The sequence below is a fragment of the Xiphophorus maculatus genome, chromosome 5, assembly GCF_002775205.1.
Source record: "Xiphophorus maculatus strain JP 163 A chromosome 5, X_maculatus-5.0-male, whole genome shotgun sequence".
Lineage (NCBI taxonomy): Eukaryota > Metazoa > Chordata > Actinopteri > Cyprinodontiformes > Poeciliidae > Xiphophorus > Xiphophorus maculatus.
The window spans coordinates 25188946-25205565 of record NC_036447.1 but is presented as its reverse complement, the minus strand read 5'-3'; the positions used below and the strand labels follow the sequence as shown (position 1 = coordinate 25205565).

At 39.7% G+C, this 16620-nt stretch overlaps 1 protein-coding gene and 1 long non-coding RNA gene across 3 annotated transcripts in view; one reads left to right on the top strand and one right to left on the bottom strand.

Moving 5' to 3' along the window:
* prkca (protein kinase C alpha) overlaps positions 1-13282 on the top strand; it is a 141039-nt gene extending 127757 nt beyond the window's left edge. For both annotated transcript variants that reach the window (XM_023334318.1, XM_005807880.3), the window contains 2 exons: positions 443-583; positions 8937-13282. In XM_023334318.1, the coding sequence (XP_023190086.1) occupies positions 443-583; positions 8937-9101 (306 nt within the window). In that variant the 3' untranslated portion in view covers positions 9102-13282. The remainder of the gene's footprint in view (positions 1-442; positions 584-8936) is intronic.
* LOC111608670 overlaps positions 1-16620 on the bottom strand; it is a 38044-nt gene that overhangs the window by 4394 nt on the left and 17030 nt on the right. The gene's annotated exons all lie outside the window — the stretch shown is intronic.

Sequence of the window (16620 nt, the reverse complement as noted above, 5' to 3'; positions counted from 1 at the left end):
CTGGCGACAAAGAATTTAGAGTTACTTTTTTCTTTCTCAGAAGAAAACAGTATACTTCTTACAGGGAGTGAAGTGCAGCGTTCGGTTTCTATATGCCAAAAAATCTGGAGGAAACTTCCAGAAAACTGCAAAACTGCCGAAATACTTAGCTAAAAACCCATCTGTGTAGAGTTGCTTTTGATTCCTAGTAACTGGAAAACTGATCAACATATTTGTCGTGAATTTGCTCGATGATTCTGGTTGGTTATTGCTTTCTGGTTCTTTGGTGTGAAATACTTTAAATCGCCTTGTTGCCGAAATGTTTTATACAAATAAACCAGACTTGACATTCAGACAGCATCTCATTTTTAATCAAACATCTGAGCTGAAGTGCTGCAGCTCATGTTACAGAGGAATGTTTTGCCGTCTCTTATTGTCTTGATTGATCTCCTCACATGAACAGCTGATGAGCAAACAACCAGCGAAGCGTTTGGGCTGCGGCGCCGAAGGAGAGAGGGACATCAGAGAGCACGCCTTCTTCAGACGGATCGACTGGGAGCGCCTGGAGAACAGAGAGATACAGCCGCCCTTCAAGCCCAAAGTGGTAAGCCGACGCATCCAGGCTGCAAAACGCCACATGTTTTAGAAACACTTTCCGGCAGTAGATTATGATAAGTCCTCACGCTTCTCCTTATGAGGATTATTTCTACGGTTCAGGTTTATGCATGACAGAAGGTGCAGGAGAAAAAGGTGTTTGTTTTCCTCCTGCTTAGACTTTCACTGCTCGTCCGTCCTGTCGGCAAAATAATCATTTTGGTGGAAGTAAATCTCTCCCCTTTTTTTGGCCTAAAGTAGAAAATTTATCATCATCAGAAAAAAAAGTATTGACATAAACCTAAATCAAATAACTTTGACATCCAAAGAAACTCTAAATCTTTTTCTACAAAAGTTTAATTGAACCAGACTGAACACACGCATTTGTTGGCAGCTCTGATTAAGAATAGGGCTGAATTATAACGAGTATTTTAGCCATCAATTATTCTGATGACTAAATGGATATTACAGGGTTTTTTTAAAAATCTGAATAAACAGATAAGAAATACTTCCACCCACTACATATTTTTTAGCAACGTTTTTATATATAATATTAGATATACTGTATATACCGGTATATATATAAAAAAAACAGACCATGTTTTTTTTTTTTGTTCATCTGAAATGCAAAATGTGTAATTATTTTTGTACAGTTTTGACTTAATTAGTGCTCTGAATATGTTGGGATTTTTTCAGCAAATGGCCTCCTTTTAGTCTGAATTCTCCAGTTAACGATTAATCGATTACTAAATGTGTTGGCCATTTTCTCATTAATCGATTCGTCACAATTAATCCGATTAATCGTTTCAGCCCTAAACAAGATGTGCAGAAAAACTCTTAAAATACAAATTTTATTGCATTATCCACCATATCTTACAATGAGTCCTCTTCACTCCAAACCCAGTTTCATTGTGTGTTGCCATAAATCTCAGAGTCATCTGACAACATGGTTTTAGTAAAAGTTTAGCAAATTCGACATGTTTACATTTGCAATGATAGGGCAGAAATAAGTGTATTCTAGTGGTTGGTGGTAATGTAATTATCAGTTTGTTTGTTTGTTTTTTTTCAATTTGAGCCTATTCTAAAATAATATACATTTATTAGAAGGCTTTTTACACTTCCTATAACAGTGGTGACAACAGTTGTGTGTAGCACAATAAAAGGTGGAATAAATTGTGACATTTCTTAAATATATTCATGTGATCTCTATGGAAAGAGGGGTTTTTTTTGCATATGATTGCATCTGAAGCACTTTAACAACCATTTTACATGATCATTTTAAAGCTTAGAAACAATACAGAACCTTCCTGGACTTCTGATACGGCTGGAGTCGAATTAGGGTGCAGAATAACTAAATAAAACATTCAGATTAAAAAAATATTCAGACTCTCCCAACATTTAACAACATATATGTAATATTTCTATATTTAGTTTCTTCTTTACCCTTTTGCATTTTGATCAACAAATTCTGTAAATCTGAGCACAGAGCATTTTTAGTACGAAGAGTTTGTTCCTTTTATAAACTCATTTTTATGTGACGTCACGTTTCATTCAAGCTTTCTTGCAAAGTTGAATGCTTTTGTACGTCAAGTAAAACTGTTTTTCTTTTTATCATAAGATTTGTGACATTGAGGAAATTCAACCCACACAAACGAATCCTTATCTTTACATTAGTTGTTGTTCTTGTTCTGATTATTAGAGCTTAAAAAGTCTAATCTGAGTTTCCCAGAGCTTTTCCTCAAACAACACTGACTCACAATCACAAACGACAGATGCACCTTATCTTTGTGCGGCACACAGTGGAGGCATTTCCCTTTGGGTATTTGTAAGTTTTTATCCCAAAAAAAGAGTGAAGCTTTTATCTGCCATCACCAAACCACGAACATTTGAAATTCTTGCACATATTACATTTACTACTAAAAACCAAACGTCGGAGATACAGTAAGAATCCCTAAATGGGTTTGGTCCCAAAATGCTTTTTGTCCAGCATTTCCTCAACAAACTAACAAACTAAAATATAGTTTGATTCATTTCTGTAGCCTTCTGGAAAAAAAATAATCCCAACTTGAACGATGAAAAGCTGCTTTGCTAATTCTACTTTATTGAAATGGACGTCTTTCAATAACATTTACTTTAAAAAGTTCTACTTTTACTGATAAAAATTGGTTCTATGTGCTTATGGACTCTTGGCGTGAACACCAACACAAACTGTCTCTCATCACTGATGATTTTGAAAACTGAAAAGAAAATTTAAGAAACAACCAAAATAGTCACTTAAGTGATCATTTTTTAAAAAGAAACCCAAAAAAAGAAATTGTAATACCTGACCCATTGCTGGTAATAAATCCTGAATCCACACTTCATCCTTTAGATCATTTATGACCCAAATTCATGAACATTGATCAAAGTAAAGACTCCCAGCTCTCTAGAGGATACATGTAGGCTTCATTTCCTTCAAGAAAAAACTACCACAGGCACCAAATACTTCACTCAGTGTTGTTTATAGATGAGTTTGTGTCAGTGTGTGTTGATTTTTAAAACTTCACCTCTCCACTTCTTCAACCCTCAAGGGCCCCACTTCCTCCGATAAGGTGAATCCTGACTGTGTGTTTACCCATCGAGTGGATGCACTGTGAGCTTTGTGTGTGTGTATGTAGAAGAATATTTTTTTGTGTGTGTTTGTGTTTGTGTGTGAGTTGGCTGAAGAAAAATACGTTTTGTAAAGATTTTTACAAGTTCTGGAGGAGGTTTCTGTTGCTCCTGCATCAGTTTGTTGCTTGGGTGTGCAGTGTTGAGAATCGAATGCTAGTAGAGACTGGAATATGGGAGAGTGAGCGTATATATGCGGCGCCTTAAAAAGTATCCAAACATGTTGAACTTTTCCAAATTTCCAAATTTGAAACTACACTTATTTTTGTAGTTTAAATTTGCACAATTTTAAGGGGTAAAACCCCCCTGCAGCTGCAGAGTACTTCACACCTCAGCGGGTGGAGTTACAAAAAAGTTTCACTCTGAGACGTGTAGGGCTGAAATGATTCTTCGAATGATCGGAGAACCTCAATTATTAAAATTCCTCGAGGAAAATGTATCTGTCTCGAAGCTTCGTTAAATTATGTTTTATTATGTAGCGCACCGTGTTCTGGCCGGATCGTCATTTATGGAGGGCAGCGCTCTTACTTCCGCCTACGAGTTGTTGTGAAGTGCTGGCAGCTTGGTGTTGAGTTGTGCAGCGTTTTGCCAGGGGTTGGGGGATGAAAAAGGGATTTGAACTTTGGTTGGTGTATGACAGCTATTGTGCCCTCAGAATCGCTTTGTGACGGTTTTGGAGTGAATGGTAGGAATGGCGTAGAGAGAGAGAGAGAGAGAGATTCTTCAGATGATCGTAAAAATATTCTATAGAGTACTCGATTATTAAAATATTCTTTTACAACAGCCCAGGATGTGGTATCAAAAAGTGCCTCTGATCACTGGAGACGCGTAAACAAGCGGCTGGATCGCGACAAAATTGTGATTTCACTGAAGACTTGTTAAGCGCCCCTAAATTTGCACATAAGAGTCTCTCTCGGCTAATTACCAGACTGCTGGAGGCGACTCACACCGAACTTTAGCATGTGGTTGTTGGGAGTAAATTGGGCAGATTGCACATGCACCTCAAACCTTTTACATTTTTGGTTTTGAAAACCATGTATCTGTTTGGCTCGAGAAAAAAAAATCCCCAAATAAACACAATGAAGTTCATGGCTACGACGTGACAAAATGTGGAAAAGTCGAGTGGTATGAAAGGCACTGGACTGGTTGATTTAAGTCATCCAAACATGCATGTTCACCGCACAAGCGCATGCTGGCATGGCTCTGGATGTACGCAGAAATACTGAAAGGGAGAGAGATTTGGACAGAGAGCCAAAGGGTTGAACCTGCAGAGTGATCCATCTCCGATGCCATGTAACAGCGATAACCATTACCGATAACTGGCTACCATTAAGCATCACCCTCTCACCCTTCACGCAATCCATTCTTGCCTCTGTTATCCAACTCCTCCTCCTCTTTCTTCTGCCTTCTTTCTTTATTTTTCTTTGCCTCTCAATCAATCGCACTTCATTTGGTTGCAACAGCTGGGGAATTGCAGTGAAAAAAAAAACTGCCTAAGCGGGAAAGTCAGGCCATCTGTATGTACAAGACAAGGACCTGATATAACACAGAGGACGGTAGAACGACTGTCACGGCAAACGTAGTTGGCACCGGTCGATATTTATAGAAGTTGATGGCGGCACTTTGCGACCGTCTACCGCTGGTGGGATTGAAAGTTAAAATAATCGGCAACAAAGAGCTGCGTTGGTATTCAAAGTCCGGTTCATTGCCATGGTGACGACATAATTCACACCCACACGTTGAACCGTGGAGTCGTCTTTATGCTTTCAATAAAAGAGAAAATTAAAAAACTAAAAAAAAAGTGGGTCAGATCAAGAGCTGCTGAATTATAGTCCATGAAAACAAAAAAAAAGAAAGAAAAGAAACGTTAGAGTTGGTGCAGTTTCCAAGAAACGTGTGTGTATGATATACTTTGCCACATATCCACTGAGATACACAGCAGTTTGTAATAATACAAAGTCCTGACTTGCTGCGGCTGGAAGAAAAATAAGTCAGTGAGACCGACATGTACGCAACTGCTTTTCACCTTAAACTGACAGTATTATGTAAAATAAACTTTTGTCATTAGCTTTACATCATGTTATAATGTTATTACCTCATCAAAACCAACACATATACCTGGAGTGTTGCTTTGATTCTTTCATGCATGTTTGCAAAATCCTTGACTCATAAAGTAAAATATCTTCCTAAACCAATAAAAATGTTTCCCTGCATGACGTTTTTACGTCGTTAAAACTAATCTCTGAAATAAATGCAAACTTTGATTAAACCTGAGGAACTTTTGCAGTTACACATTGTTATTACATTAGATTACATTACATTTACGGTACAGTTAAAGTCCTAATTCAATCTCGAATAATAACCCAAGAGTTTCAGCTATATTTGAACACATCCACTAAATTAGGCTATTAAGACTAAATATTTGATCATTTTTACTATAGAACAGCTCCACATATCTGCTATTAGATGCAACTAATCTGCTGTTTATGGTGTTAGTTCAATTTTTAAAGAAAAAAAAATCTAAGGAGAGTTTTGCATAATGCCAGCTTCAAAGACAGGGAAGTAAAGACACAAGAGTCAAACTGTGTGTCTCAACACAACCCTAATGGAGGCACAGACTTATTTATCTTCCTAAGTGGCTGTGTGTGTTCTTTTAATGTCGTTAAATGAAGGGATGTGTGTGTGTAAAGAGAGAGAGAGAGAGAGAGGTGGATTAAAGATGAGAGAAAGTAGGTCATAGAAACTCACGTAGGACGCTGTGTCATTGTAAGTGTAGATGCTGGCCAGAGTTCGCCCATTTATAGGCCTGACTGAATCACTGCCTAATGAGGCGTTTGCTTGCCTTCCTTTTGCTTTTCTTGGGGAAAAAAAATAAATGTAACAAACATTTTCTTTTCTACTAACGCGGCATCTGTGACACGATTTCCACATTTCTGGCGTTTGGCACTCCAAAATCAAGGAGGGGGGGAATCCCGTGCGATAATCTTGGATCGAGTTCGGCGAAATTAAAGACAAGAGATTGGGATAAACGAAGCGCGCTGCTGTCGGTTCTGCAGCTGCAGCTTCATCCCGCGCATATGCTTCGCGTACACTGCGGAGGCGGCCAGATGTCACAGGGGAACCAGCCGCTCGGGGACGTTTCGGTGCCGGAGATTGTGGTAGGAGGTCAAATTTAAATAAAATAAAAAAATAAAAAAAAGTGTGCTGCTTCGCTGGAGCGATGACTGCTCCGTGATGGATAGAAGACGACAAGTGGACGGAGCGGCCCGACAGTTGAAGGACGCTGGCGATTAGCCGCCAGGTGGGCGCGCGCGCGCGCGGCGTGGAGGACGCTGACGTGTGTGTGTGTGTTAGTGTGCGCGCGCACGTTGAGCCACATTTGATTGTCATCTGGCGGCAGCAGATGAGATCGACAGCAGCGGGCCCTGCTGTCTATCCGCTGCGACAGGGCGGCGCTCGCTCAGGGCGAATGTCACCTGACGGTGGCAGCGGACACTGTCAAAGGAAAAACAAAAACTCCCACGCAGACGCAATCCTGTCGGACACATCTGCACCCTCGAGTTTTTCCTCTTCGGCTCTGTTGAATCGTCTGCCGAGCTCGGTGTTGGCCGGCCAGTTCAGAAATGGAAAGATGAGTAAATAAAGCAGAGGTAAAAGGCAAAGGTAATTTTATTTATATAGCACATTTTCAGCAACAAGGCAATACAAAGTGCCTTGAAAGTGCTGAGCGGTCCGCACCTTTTCTGACAGACGCCTTAACACGCCGACACTAAAACGCTGCAACTCAAACGACTGAACACACAGGGCAAAAACGGGCCTCTTCGACCCAAATGGAAAAAATACAACTTTAATCTCAAAGTGAAATCGGATCTCTACGAAATAACCTCACTGAAAAAAATAAAAATTTAACATGAAATTAGTAATTGCACAACTATTCACCCCCTTCATGTCGGTATATTAGATGAACCTTTGGATGCAATCGGGGCGTAAAGTCAGTCTGGATAGGCCCATCTGGACGCTGCAACTTTGCCCTATGGCATTGATGTCTGGGCTTTGACTGGGCCACTCCAGAACATCCAAGTTTTTGTCTTCAGATCATTTCCATCTAGCTTTTAGCTGGACGCTTCGTGTCTGCCAAACACATTGTCTTCTCTGATGGCCGTAAAGCGTCACTTTGGTCTCGGCAGACCAGAGAACTTTCTTCCACTCGACCACACAGTCTCCCACATGCCTTTGTGTTGAGTCAAGCCTCGGATGTGTAAATCTTATTTCTAAGTAATGAGAAGCACGCTTATGTAGGGCGTCAAAGTTTATGCAGTAGTGAGAGGCGCTTTTGGTCTCCTTCCGCTCTTAATGTATTCTGCGGCGTGTGTTGGAGTGTGTGTGTGTGTTGGAGCTCCGTGAAATGGCTTTACAGATATCAGCAGACAACTGCAGAGGAGTTGCTCCTAAGGGAAACTTAAATGCTAGTCGTGTGTGCTAAAATGTTTGCAGCAATGTAGGTTAGCCCCATGACTCTCTGTTCCTGCTTATTCTCTCTTGTACATTCCTCTGGTTTAATTTGCATCACTTTTACCAACAGACAACAGCAAATCTTAACTAACTGGGATTACATAAGCATTTAATAATAATAATAATAATAATAATAATAATAAATATTTCAAGCTAGGATTAAGGTTTAGCATCCAGCAGGAGCATAGCCAAATATATATACAGTCAGACCTACAATGGTTTATATCACAGCACATTGAAAGTGTAACTGCGACAAGCTCTCACTAGTCTAGCCCCTTAAAGCTCTTTCGTACGCGACACATTTCTTCAAAGAACAAAAGAATAAGATCTTGAATCCGACGGTCATTTTTAAGTCTTTACTGAACTTAAAAGGAAATAAAAATAACAAACAGATTCAAAACAAATAGAAAGTGACGGTCAAAAGACTGTGTTACTCTCAAGGTGCCAGACTTCTACAATGAGCAAGTGCTTTCATCTTTCATATACTAATTAGTGAATAACCAATCAGAAGGCACCACGTAAAAAGCTTAAGCACAAGACAATTACTGATGCTTATCTATTTCACATAGCAGAGTAAAAAATGAAGCTCATGTAAACACAAAATAACCTTTTGTATTAAGTTCCAAAAATGTGTATATGGCTCCTACAGAAAGGTTTTAATGGCCCAGTCAAAGTCCGTGCTAAATCCAATGGAGATTCAGGGAAAAATAAAAAACAGAAGCTGATGTTAAGAGGTCTATCTGAATAAGGTTGAACTATTTGGGTAAAAATGAGCAAAAATGTTCTCTTTAGATAAATCTGGTAGAGACATATTGAGTTTGAAGTTGCAGCAAAATGTGGCTCTGCGACATTTTCAGCTTTTCATTTCTCCAAAAACAAAAAAATGAAAACCAGGCTTATTCTTCCTTCTACTTACACATAAAGGAGCTATTTTGTCTTGTTTCGTGAGACAAAATATCTTAAAATGTGTGTAGAAAATGTGGAAAGGTTTTGGGAATACAAATCCTGTTTCAAGTTTCTGCAAATGTGTAAAAACAATCCAGCTACAGAGCTTCCCACGAATCGACAGTTTGTGCTATTCTAAGTCTCCCGTCTTTCTGTTTCGTTTACCTCTGACGCCTCCACACACCTGACATGTTCAGGTAGGTTCGGTGTGTCGCATACCTCCTTTGTGTGACTTTTTCTTTTTTTTTTTCTTACAGTGTGGCAAAGGGGCGGAGAACTTCGACAAGTTCTTCACGCGTACCCAACCCCAGCTCACGCCGCCCGACGAGCTGGTGATAACCAACATCGACCAGGCCGAGTTCGCAGGCTTCTCCTTCATCAACCCTCAGTTCGTTCACCCGTCGCTCGTCAACAGCGAATGAGGAGGAGGAGGAGGATGGTAGAGTCTCTGACGAAGATCCCTGCTCACTGCCGCCTACCTAAACCAACCGTCGACGAAACCCGACTAGAGCCTCGAGTCCCACAGTTGATCCCAATGTGTTGGTGTTCTTCCTAAGCAGGAGTGTAGGGCATGCATATTTACTTTGTACATTTTTTTTTCTTGGCAGTACAGAATATAAATTGAATAGACTAGATTGGTTTCAGTCGCCATAAGACATAATTTTTTTTTTTTGTTTGTTTTTTTATAATCACGAGCAAGCACTGTAGGACGATGTGTCTCTGCAACCTGGGAGGCGTTCAAACAAGGAAGGGTGCCAGGCTTTATTAATCTATGCCAGTATATGATTGAGGAAACAAAATATGTTTACAAGCCTCAGTGGATTCAAATGGTGTCAATAGATCCGCAGTGCCGCGCAAAAGAAAGTCGTACCGCTTGGACCTTTTCAGGTTTCTTTCCGTTGCAGCCACAAGCTTCGACGGATTTCGGCGGGATTTTTGCGAGACAGTCCAAAACAACCAGTCGGGATGAAAACATGTGATTTTAAAATGTTTTGGGTTTTTTTCATTTCAAAATCGGAAAACACGGTTTGAAAAATGTTCAAATTCGCCAAAGGCTCTTAATGAGACTTGGGTGCTATATTTCGCTTCATCCATCTTCCTACCGACTCCGACCAGCTTCCATGTTCAGCTGAAGAGACTCACTCCCACAGCATGACGGTGCCACCACCGTATTCTGCTGTGGAGACGGTGTGTTCAGGGTGCCAGTTTTCAGACACACGCAGCATTTTGCCTGAATATAGATCTATAGATCTCGCCACACTCGTGTATCACAAAAAAAAAAAGTCCGGGTGAAATCCAGTGAAGTTTGTGGTTTTAACAGGAAAGATGTGAAAATTTCTTGGGGTTAGTACGTACTTTTGACAAGGCACTGTAGCCGGTGATTTTATTTGATTATTTTTTAGGTAATCAGAGTACGCATATATCAGGCAGTTTAGATGCTATAGCCAAATATGAAGGACAGGTGGTGCAGGCGGTGAAACAGCACCTGGTCATTAAATGTGTCCCGTGTCATTTTTCTGCTTTTCTGCTTGTTTACTTTAAACAGTGACAGTGTGGGATTCAATTTCAGTTTCTTTCTTATTTTGATTTTTTTCGCCATCCCAATCTCAGCTGACATACATCTGTAGCAAATCAACAAAAAAAAGAATAATAACATTACGAAAAGTGATATTCCCAGCTCGTAGAACTCGACTTTAGGCACTGACGATGAAATAGTTTGCGTAGTTACTCCCCTGCTGTTATTAAACTACACGAATCCTCTTGAGGACAAGATCAATTTGATTCAGCTTTAGTTTAGTTTAGTTTAGTTTAGTTTAGTTTAGTTTAGTTTGCACAAATCTCTCATGAAACCCAAAGTTTAAGTTTGTTCATTTTTCAACACTAGTTGGTGTTTAAATTCTCGTTAGCCATAAATATCTAAGCAGACGCAGTGAGGACATTTTCAAACTTGTTTTCCAAACAGCATCCTCTCAAACTGTTTCAGTCACTTTGCTGTGACAAAAACTGAACCTAGTTATTGAGAACTTGTTGCTTTTATGCTGTAACACACCAGTAGGTTTGCTCACTTTACCCCCATTTTTAGCTCAGTCTAGTGGGTTAATCTAAGAAAGAATCGGTGTGTACCTTCTTTGTAAATAGTTTTTAACCCTTTTAAATACGTTTTTTTTTTTTTATACCAACACATGCATACATTTCTGTTTGTTACCTTAGTCGGTAAAGCCAATATCTGTTTGTACGAGAGTTTGACGCCGATCGATGAGTTCAACAGGTCATGAAGAAAAAAATCTGTTGTACTTTTGTTTTATTGCTATTATTTGTCAAACTTTTTCTGTTTTTTTAAGTACTTCTCAGCATTGCTGACTGCAGGTTTGCTTGGACGCATTTCCTAGTTGTTGAATGACCTGCGTGCGGTTTAATGAGCAACATTCATGCATGACACCTCAGTGCTGCATGCTGCAAGAGGAGAATTTCCGACTTTTAATCCGACATTCAGGCGCTCTCGTCCATTTTGTCCCTTTGCCATTTCGTGCTTTTGAACTTTCTGTGTTTCACTGCCAGACTTCTCCAGGAGCGAGGGGCCATCCGCCGTCTTATATCCGGAGTTTATCAAAACACTTGGCTACCAGGAGAAATAAACTGGTGCTCATTGTTTAAACACATAAGTAAGAAAGGTTTGTGTCTCAAAATAAAGTGGGAGTAAATTGGAAAAACATTACGATACGTTTGAAAACGGGGGCACTTATTGGCAAAGGGATAAGTCATTTTAGACGCACTTTTTTGAAATTCTTTAAATAAAAGTTTTATCCAAAGAAGTATTTAAAACAGGTTTATAGTCATAGATTTTTACTGTTGTTAGAGGTGGAAGAAAGGGTGATTATTTTTTTTTCTGTAATTGTTCCGAGTTGTTCCTAATTTGCTTCACATCTTCTGCGTCTGTATATTTGATTTGTTTGGAGACCCTCTGTTGAGCGCTTGCAAATCTCTCTTAAAGACACAAATTTAGCCCGTCAGTCGGTCTGATTTTTCTTGCGCCTCCCTGCGTTCTACAACCCTTCTGCACGTGCCAAGCATGAAAAAACACCAGAACCCGACTATAGACGCAGACAAACAGGTGGCGCTCTTTAGCAGCTTCTGACTTGACCGAAAGAACGTATGGCAGTGTGTCGCCATCGGTGCGGAAATGCGTAGCGTTTCAGTACAAGTAGCAGTGCCAGTCAGTCGGACGGTCGGGTCCTTTTCTATACAGCAGGAGGAGAATCAGATTAAGTGTTTAATTTTCGCCTCTGCACTCGGCTACAGTGAAAGAAGATCAAATATTCATTGTACATACTGTCTCTGCCCTGTATGTGTCCTGGCTTAATAGACTAGCTTCATCCCTTTAACGAAATGTCTGAACGTCTCGTAGTTTAAGTCGCAGACATTCAGGGGCGTAACAATATCTAATCTTTCCTCGTGTGCCTTCCCCTCCGCTTGTAAAGATGCAACATATTTAGCTTCCCCCCCCACACACACACATTTTGTCTTTTATTCAATTCTACGCCTGTTTTTTCTTAAATAACCATGATTGTTAATTTACTTTTTTTTTTTTTCTTACTCCTTTGCTCCATGCTTCTCTCGTTGCTTCTTCGAGTAAATGTGAATGTTTTCTTTTTCCTTACAATTTATTGAATCTAAAAACCTCATTTTCTGTAATTAACCTTTAGATTTTAAGAAAGAAAAACTGGAGTAATCCTCGTACATCTGCTCGCAGCCCCTTTACCGCCCTGCGACCGCCACGGAGTGAATACTACCGCGAGCGGTGAGTCAGTAAACGCCTCAGCGACGTGAAATGACGGCGTATTTGACGGAGGAGTGAGCGTGCGGCGTGTTGCACGATGTTTTCTGATGGTGATGTTTGTATCAGCCCCTGTGCCTTGTCACAACAATCCACTTCTTCTCCCCAATCTAGTCAATCTATCACTTTTATCGTTAGCTTCCTTGACTTTTTTTCCACAAAATTCCAGATCAGGAAACTCTCGATTTCCCTTGAACGGCGTCGATTATCAGCATTCTTCTTGCTTTTTGTTGACATTTTCCATTTAGACTGGAAAATGGAATTGTATAAATTGTCTAAATCAGCGTTTTAGAGCTGATTTAGACTATGTTAGCTTACCAGAAGTAACAGAGGAACATATGTTATTTTATATTTGGGTGTATAACATTTGAATGAGGGTTTCCTTTCTTTTAGTCAGCAACTTCTAATAATCCCTTCCTGGCGAATGATGGGTACCGATTTTCTGAATCGGTAAAGTACAAGGATGCCTTATATCTGAACCCACGGAGCCACATTTCCACCTATTTCTTCCGTATCATTTTATAATCACTGCATCCCTGTCCTTGTATATAAATAATTTACAGCAGGTATCTACAAAAGACTGTAAAGAAGAGCGAACATCTTGTATTTTGCAAATGGTGTACGTTTTATTTTTCTTCCTCTTTTTTTTGTTGTTATAGCCTGAGACCTTTAACATAAGTCTGAGCTACTTAACCTCGTAACAGATTGTGTCATTTGTACCTAATGTATGATAATGCAAATAAACAAAGAGGCAAAATGAGGTCCAGACTGATGCTGCTGCTGTGTGTGTGTGTCTTTGATTTAAGAATACGACTCAAGTTTCATTGTAATTTAAATTAAGTTTGTGAATGTATATCCATTCCTTCGTTTGGCCCAACGGCGCTAACACAAACCCGTACGGTGGATTTTATTAGGCTGCAATGTAATAAACCTAAACAAAAATATAATGCACAGTGGTGAGATAAGATTAGGGTTTTTTTTTTTTATGAAGTTCAACAAATTAAAGTCTGGGAAAGTGAAGTAGGTGTTTGCATCCAACCCGAACTTTCCCAGTTTAGCACATTTATTCCAGAATTAAAATCTTTGCATGTTTTTATTGCGAAAAAGCTCAAATTTGCTCGGATTGGATGGAAATTGTCTGAGCAGGAATTTCCCAGACAAATCAAGGTTTTTCTGTTGGACATTTATGTCTGGACTTTGACTGGGCCGTTTTAACCGTGGTACATGCGTCAGCCTAAATCGTTGCTTTTTGTATTTCGTAGAAGAATTTCACGTGCATTATTTCATAAAGTTTGACCAACAAGTCTCCCTTTTCCCCAAACACGAACTGGCCTGCTCTCAGAGATGGGCGGTCGGGTTTAGTCGAGAGGAAGCGCGTTCTCTCAGGAGGAGTTTTTCCCCCCATTAATTTATGAGTCTCGCAAATGGTTTCTATTGATCAGTGAAACTTTTTCGCTAATTTCTTCTAACCTTGACGTCTGCACCATTTTAGATGCTCCTTCGTCTTGTCAGTGGAAAAAAAATGATCCTCAGTTTCAGCCTGGTAATTATGGTATGCGACAAATTAAGTAGTAATGAAAAGATTTCAGAAAGTTTTTACACATTTTATGGTTTTGTGCCCTGAACGTCAGCATTGAGCAGACTGATTAAATGTTAAAAGCACAATTAAATACTTTTGCTATATCTATCTAGTTTCTACTTAAACATAAGCCACACTTCCTACAGCTTGTGCTTGTACTCATCTTTCATATTTTAGAATGACGCCAAATTTTGTGCCTCTGGAAAAGTGCATGAACTTTGCTAAACAATTGTAAAAGCAGGAGAAAGGATAACAGATTTTTACCTGCATATGCCTATAAATTTAGAAAACAAAACTTTTTCAATACCGTTATGCTATTCTAACACGTCAACATAAACAGGACATGCATTTTGTGTTGAAGTGTGCTGCATTCATGATCAAATCCTGAAGGTAAATCAGCAAACCGTGTTTTGGTCTTATTTCTACCCTGCTTATTTTTCTTCCCAAAACTCTTTTATGTCTTTGGTCAAATTCATGTAAGTCAGGATTACAGATAAATAATAATTGTCAGCTGAACATACAGTAAGTGCACATTGTGTGCAATAAAACAAATTTACAAGTTGTTTTTTTTTTTTTAGATGACACATCAGTAATTAGTTGTGTTGGATACAAGTCTAAAAAAATGCCTTTTTTTGGACAAGCCTGCAGGATTTTACTTAGCTGCTAAATATTTCTGGATGTTGTAAACTTTCAGCTGTTAGAAAATGATAAGAAAAGACAATGTGGTCATAGACGACTACATTACTATACGTCCATATTGCCTAAAGCGAAACAGATGCAGTGGTGTTACAGTCCAATTCACATTCATGTCTTCGTGAGCAATTACCAAGACTGGGTGTGAAGCAGAACTGAATTAAGACGCATCTGGAAAGTATTCACCGCTCATGTAAATGTGATTTTTGCGTTTTTAAGAAATTTGCAAAACATTCAAATGATTACCCCCCCTCCACACACACACACACCCCCCGGTATAATGGGGTATTTGTGTGTAGAAAACTTTTTGTTTGAAGTACTTTTGAGTTTCAACAATGTTTGTCGGTCTAAATTCACTCCATACTCATCCTCCAGGTTGCCGATTTCCATGTTTTGGTTCATTTTCCGAGTGTCTAATAATCATTTAGGGAGGGATGGAAGGAATCATCCTGAACAGTGTTTGCATTGCCGCGGTTAAAACTAATGTTTTTTGATTCACGTCCACCAATTAGATGCTGAAATCCAAATACACACGTGTCTCTGCTCCCCGAGTGTTCCTAATTTCATAAACTATCAGAGCTTACGGCTTGGTTTCCATTTGAAGGTGTCAGCGCTAGAAGGTTTTTTTTTTTTTTATTTCCAGAGGAGAGGTAAAAATAGCATGTCAGAGATGTGTGAAAGTGAAAGAAATAACACAGTCAAAGCAAAAGAGATGCTGACTAGAATTAGAATTAGAATCGGGGCCTGGTTGCATTCCAATCGGGTCGGCGGCAAACGTCAAGTCAGAACCGAGCTGATGACAGCTTCCTAATTCACTGATCAGTTGTGTTGATTAGTCAAACTCGCTGAATCAGGGCTCCTGTTTAGAGAGAGTTAATCTGAGCCGTTTCCTCTCAGTACCAAACCAGATGTTCTGAGGAGGCCATGGTTTTAATTCGATTAACTCGCCACACATCACAGCTTTACTGTAAAGGAATGAAAATATACACTGGTATGTTTTTGAATTTTATGTTCAACTTTATTTCCCAAACAACGATTTTTATTCATTTTTTAAACTGAAGTTGAATGTTTACCCATAGTAAATGTTTACACATTAAGTGTAGAAGTGAAATAATTAAATTGTAAATCGTACTGAAACGCACAAACACGGAGGAACGCTGCACCAACAAATACTAGTGAACCAATTTAGTGCTTTTAACATCTATCCATCCATCCATCCATCCATCCATCCATCCATCCATCCATCCATCCATCCATTGAACCAATCTTTTTCCTTCCTTCCTTCCTTCCTTCCTTCCTTCCTTCCTTCCTTCCTTCCTTCCTTCCTTCCTTCCTTCCTTCCTTCCTTCCTTCCTTCCTTCCTTCCTTCCTTCCTTCCTTCCTTCCTTCCTTCCTGTCTTCCCTCCTCCCTTCCTTCCTTTCCTCCTCTTTGGTTTTGTTGCATCTAGAAGGTTTTTGCTTTGCTCTTTCCTTTTTACTTTTATATAGTTATCCTGATCCGTAACCGTGGCAACGGGATGCTGCTCTTGCAGCTGGGAGCAGCTGATTAGCACCTCAAAAGCTCAAATAACACCTGAACTACAACTCCACATCCCAGAGGAGCTGGAAAAGAGGCTTCCTGGATGGAAGACCAAATCCCCAACTCCAGCCTCTCTCTGCTTCCTGACCACACGGCCAGAAAGATGAAGAAAAAAGAAAGCAGCGACAAAGCCAATGAGGTGAATGGTGTCATATTCCTGTTGAATATTTTCTTGAGCTGTTCGCATGTCATGATGACAACCACCAGACTGTCACCCTGAAGCAGTCTTCAGTCAGAGGTCTCTTCAGAATAAGA